Source organism: Hemitrygon akajei, chromosome 16 (genome assembly GCF_048418815.1).
Source record: "Hemitrygon akajei chromosome 16, sHemAka1.3, whole genome shotgun sequence".
NCBI classification, from domain to species: Eukaryota; Metazoa; Chordata; class Chondrichthyes; order Myliobatiformes; family Dasyatidae; genus Hemitrygon; species Hemitrygon akajei.
The window spans coordinates 9,182,616-9,188,349 of NC_133139.1; the positions used below are offsets into that span (position 1 = coordinate 9,182,616).

At 41.1% G+C, this 5,734-nt stretch overlaps 1 protein-coding gene across 1 annotated transcript; it reads right to left on the reverse strand.

Annotated features, from left to right (window-relative positions):
* Positions 1–226: 226 nt before the first annotated feature.
* On the reverse strand, positions 227–5,529 carry LOC140739732 (ornithine decarboxylase antizyme 1-like). The gene is given in 6 exon segments (XM_073068197.1): positions 227–618; positions 2,704–2,789; positions 3,162–3,334; positions 4,141–4,227; positions 4,229–4,286; positions 5,285–5,529. Coding segments are annotated over 6 exon segments (642 nt in total). The 5' UTR covers positions 5,392–5,529; the 3' UTR covers positions 227–487.
* Positions 5,530–5,734: the final 205 nt, after the last annotated feature.

Below are 5,734 nucleotides of genomic sequence, written 5' to 3' on the forward strand. Positions count from 1 at the left end.
TCTAGTTTTAAGACAGTTTGCTTAGGAAGAAAAACAACCTTAAATCAGAGGAAGCCCACTAAAATAGCAAAGAAACAGGATCATGAATAGAAGTGGGTCAAGTAGGTCTGTGGAGCATCATGGGCAATTGCCACCCAAGGATGCCAACTTATTTCTGTGATTTACTTCAAGAACCCAAGGCAAATACAGATGAGTGAATTTACATTCAGTCCAAGATAAACAACTCAACAGTAAAATAAATTTTATTATTGCAACATTAGCTTCAAAACTAAGTATGCAGTTAAATTCATGGCAAGCAATTTATTTGCTATAATCATAACATGCAAATAAAGATACAGTACAGTGAAATTATCTAACCAACCACTGAACCTCAAGATTCTCCCAAGGCTGTAATGCCAGATGGGGACAGAATTTCACCAATACACCTTCACAGATGAAAGAAAATAAAACCCCAGAACATCAAAGCGCCAAGATAAAAAGCACACATTTATTCTTCATCAGATGAGTCTCTTTCAAATGTATACATCATGAAGAAAGCATCTGGTCTTTTTGGGACAAGGGGATGCCCAGGCCTCACAATCTCAAAGCCAAGAAAGCTAAATGTGCGAAGTAGTGGAGCTGAAATTTAAAAAACATGTCAATGAGAAGAATGCTTAAGTAGATTTGTTACAACACTAAGACAAAACATGAATTCTAACTGCCCAAATTAAACAATGCTTCATTCAATAGCTTAATAGTTAAAACATCCAGAATTTGTATGCACTAAATTCATAAAAGTAAAATTCCTCAGTCATAGTAGCTCTGCAACAGCAATTGCCATTAGGTCTGCCTGGACACTGAAGCATCAACATTCAACTCAACATTCAGCATCAGGTTCACTATCACTAACGTGAAATGTTTTGTGGCAGCAGTGTAATACACAACTACAAATTACAAAAATGTTCATGGGTTGACTGTCTATTCAGAAATCTGATGTCAAGGGGATGCCTTCCTGAATCGCTGAGTGCGTGTCTTCAGGCTCCAGCACGTTCTTGATGGAAACAAGAGGGCATGCAATGTGATGAGTGTCTTTAATGCTGGATGATGCAGCATCTTTTGAAGGTGTCCTTGATGCTGGGGATGGAGCTGGTTAATATTTTTTTTAAACCAACTTTAAAATCAGTAGACCAGTTAGGCTTGTATCCTCAAGGCATCAATTATTAAGCTTTGATCTCTGCTCTCTGGTATGCTAGACTAAATGCATGATAGAAGTTTAAACAAAACGTTGCTCTCTGATCAGGTAGTATCTGTTTCTCATTAAAGACCCCCTCAGAACTCAGGAAAAAAGATATTGTTCTTTTTCCTTGTTTTAACAAAGGGTCTTAGACAAATATATTAACTGCTTTTCTCTCTACAGATGCCATCTGACCCATTCAGCAGTTTCTGTTTAGATTTCCAGACTCTGCTTTTACCAGTGGGTCTTCAAGTTATCTGGGTCAAAATCTGTCCTCTGAATTAATAGTTTAACACCCAATTCTGTACCCATGCCTCATGGTGTTAAATACCTGTTATACGAAGTTTTAAAACAGATTACCTATTATATCCAATGAAAGTTTGTCTCTTCAGTTATATACTTTACCAATTTTAAGAGTCGGGAAAGTTTATGTAGCTCCACAGTAAAGACAGTTAAGTGTACAATTTGTTTTTAGTTTAAAACAGATTTCCCAGAGCCCCGAAACAGAACTGAAATATTAACACTAGTACTGAAGAATCAGAGTGGGACCACTATCAACAAGTGAAAATTCCTCACTGCTTTCATTTAGAACCTTCTGTTAAAATCTGCAAAACTATGGCAAAACATTAAGTTTGTTCACTTAGAGCTACAAACACTCATGTTAAATACCAAGATGGAGAAAAATATAATCTCCCTCTTCTTCCCCCCCCCCCCCTCCAATTAACTACCTCTAATGCTCATCTTATCCACCAAAATTAAAGGCATCTACCCTCAATTATCACTTCAAGATACTGGTAAGAGTGGGGCAGACTACCTACATATTGTACTGGATTCCAAAATAGAATTTCAAATTCTGAAGCTTAGATGTCAACTTCAGCTCCAAGTTCAATCAGGCAGGTTTCATTGTTGAAAAGGCAGCAATAGCCAACTGCAAGCTCCATCAGAAAAAGATGCACTTCACACACTGAAGTGTTTAATACACCAATAATTTATTTCTCATTGCCATTCTGGCTTCTCCCACTAAAACAAGCTGTTTCTACACAGACACATTGGCCTCAAGATCAACTGTGAACTCTTGAAGTTCAGCACACTTCAATACTTTATGCAGTTGGCACAAAGTATCCACTGTAAACTCCCAAATTAGTAATTGATATCTGCGTACCAAAATATTTAACAAGTCTCTTGTTAAACCTAATGCTGCATCAAAATAACTGGGTAGAACAAATTGTCTTTTAAGATTCTTTGTGAAAACTGACAACCTAAAAAGCTCTCTCCACAAGGGGCTGCATCAGCTGAATACCTGTAGTATTATTTTTATTTCACAATTCCATGGACTGCAGTGCTTCGATATTCACTAATCAGGAATTCAATCTGACTACTGATCTCTTAAAATAAAAAACCCCTATCACAAAATCAGAATAATCCACCACTTAAAGGGTCAATTACAAAAGGGTAGTACTAACGCTACATTGAATATACTGTAATTTTACCTCGATCATCCCTGTTCTTGTTGAAGCAAATGAAGACATGTTCAACATGAAGATGTTCCTCTGCAAATTCAAGCAGGATGGTAAAGCTGAAAGTAGTAATGGATAAAAGTTAGGAGATATTGCTAGACTTTTTGTACAAAAAGACCTTCGCAAAAGCATTGCAAACACAAGAATATCTGCAGATGCTGAAAATCTAAAGCAACGCACACAAAATGCTTAGAGGAACTCTGGTCATGCAGCATTTATGGAAAGAGTAAACAGTAAATACTTGTTTATCAGCTGCTCAAGCTGTCAAGTTATAGCAATAATTGACAAATTCAACATAAACTATCACAATGGCCCTGTTAGACTATAGAGAGAAAGCAGTCCAGTAGCTGTGTTGCGTGTACTACAAAAACTTCAAGCATCAACTGAACCTTATGAATAATCAAATTCACGAAACGTGTTCCAAAACATACCTTTCTTTGCTTCCTTCAGGCAATGCCCCACCTGGGAGTTCAATGTACAGATTGTTGTTGTTTAGTATTGCTCTCCAGTGAACAACTCTTGCATCAGTAAGCTTGGACTGGAAATGGAGAATTTTAGTCCTGCTGCTTGCACTCAAATCTTCTGTTACACTCAGCCGGTTGTCCTGGAGTTAGAAAGTATTCATGATGCAATTTCCAGGCAAACATTTCATTGAATATCATGTCAAATGCCAAGTGAGAATGTTACTGAACACTCAATTAGACACCAAATTAGTGATAAAATTTCAATTGTATTTTATTTCCCCCAAAAATCTTAACCTATTGATATGCAAAAGCCTGCCCGTGATGTCTGTACTGGACTTCTGAGATCCCAGCTCAGAATCTGGTTGGCTCCTTGCACTTTCCATCCATGCCAAGTTGAGCACCCAGCTAGCAACTCAGCCTCGTTAAAAACAGAAGAAATGCTGGACAACAAAGTTGCTGCCCGAAGGAACGACGATTGATATGCAAGCACAATGCTATTACAGCTTGGTGCCTGTTCAGAGCTCAATTCCAGCGTCCTCTAAGGAATTTGTATGTCCTCCCAGTAAACCCATGGATTTCTGCCAGGTACTCTAGCTTCCTCCCACACTCCAAAGACATACTAGTCAGTTAATTGGTCATTGTAAATTGTCCTGTGATTAGGCAACAGTTAAATTGGTGGCTCACTGGGGTATGGGGTTCATTGGGCCTCTAGGGCCTGCTCTACACTATCTTTAAATAAAACTTTTTTTCAAGAATTGTGCACCTTTACTCTCTTCTGCACTGAACTCTATTTGCCAATATTCTGCCCATTGCTTAGCTACAAAATTAAAAATTAAGGTCAATTATTAAAAAATAATGAATACTCCACAGGATTTCCATCATTTTACGAAGTGCACCAGCTCCCTTCCAAATTTAACAAGTTACCTCAATGAAGTTCAATACTTACTGAATACAATACATTAGCTGCAAGATTGTGATCCCTCTGAGCATTCCCTCGCCCACCTGGGATCTTCAAGGGTGGGTGAGGGACATCAGGAACACCACAGAGGCCCCGGACCAGGGTTACGACAAGAAGTGGAGGACAGCCTGGAACTGGAAAGACAGCATTTAATACCTGATGTCAAATGGACACAAATTAAGTCATCTAAATTCCAAAATGACAACATCCAATACCAATTCAAATTCAAGCTAAAACCAATCCAAGGATTTTGCCACTTCCCCTTTCACTTCCTTGCTATCCGAAGACTAGTTTAATCAAGGGCCAGTTAAAACAGGCCAACTTTAACATCTGGCATTGGTGTGACACTTAATAACTTTAAGTATTCAGCTGAATTTATGCCAAACACAGGGAATAAATCAACCAACCAAAGTCAATTCATTACATACTTATTGCAAATTTAAATCCATTTGCCTCTTCAATCACAACAGGGTGTTCTCTAAAATCCTTCCTTCTCTCCAAAATGCAACAGGTATTAACTCAACAGTTTGGGTCCTTTGTTAAGCATTCAAATGCTACGTTTGGGGAATGACCTCAGCTAGGATTGTGCAGAGAGACCAATGTGCATTTTGGAACAGGTTTGGGAGGATGGTGTAGGCAGAAAGGCCTATTTGGTATTCCCACCCACCCTCCAGCAGTGAGTGGGCAGGCAGGCTGTTATTTCCTACTGTATTCCCAGTCTAACACACCCACACACCACGTCACATCGGCAGATGCAGCCTTGAGGGGCTTTCTAAAGCTCACCCCCTCTATGAATTTGTTTGTGGAATTGGAGGGTGGAGGCAGGAGGACGAGGGGAGAAAGGTGCAAATGGAATGCTGCAAGAAGACAAAGGAAGAATGGAGGAATAATACTCCCCCTACCCCCGCTATGCAACTAAAGAGCAGTCGCCATTTTATGACAGCCTCCCGTACTCGGGAGGATTCAGTTATAATTAATGTCAGTCGATTTTATCCTTTTAACACGATATTTAACCAACACAGGGAATTAACGTGCAGAAAGGCCTTTTAAACCGAAGGCAAACATTTGGGGTGTTTCTAGACAGCGTGAAGCCGAAGCCCCCCCCCCCACCCGCATGAACCCGAACGCCTACCTTTCGGTAAAAGTACTACTACACGTCACGGAGGGCATTTTGTTTCCTTCTTTTTCTCTAGCAAAACAGTGACTATTCAAAATGCGCTGGAGGGAGATCTTGACCATCCGGCCTTAGGTTCCTCCACGAGACACCAGCTGAAAGGCGGGTGCGGGTGTCGGCGACGCTGCTCGGAAAGCGGAGCGAGCCGGACACCTCACACACGGTCGGCAGCGGCGGCCTCTCTGTGACGCAGCCGCCCGCCGGGCGGGCCATTTATAGGCGGCCCCCGCGCCGCCTCCTGGGAGGTTGGCCTCGCGCGCCCCTCCCGCTCCTCGTGTGCCCCCCCGCCGCCAGCAAGCGAACGAAATCGCAACCGCCGCCGCCCCCCGCTAACATTCTGAGAAAAGCCGGTTGTTTAAAATATGATAAACAACCGAGGATTCAGCGCAGGAGGCAATGGCCGGCTCG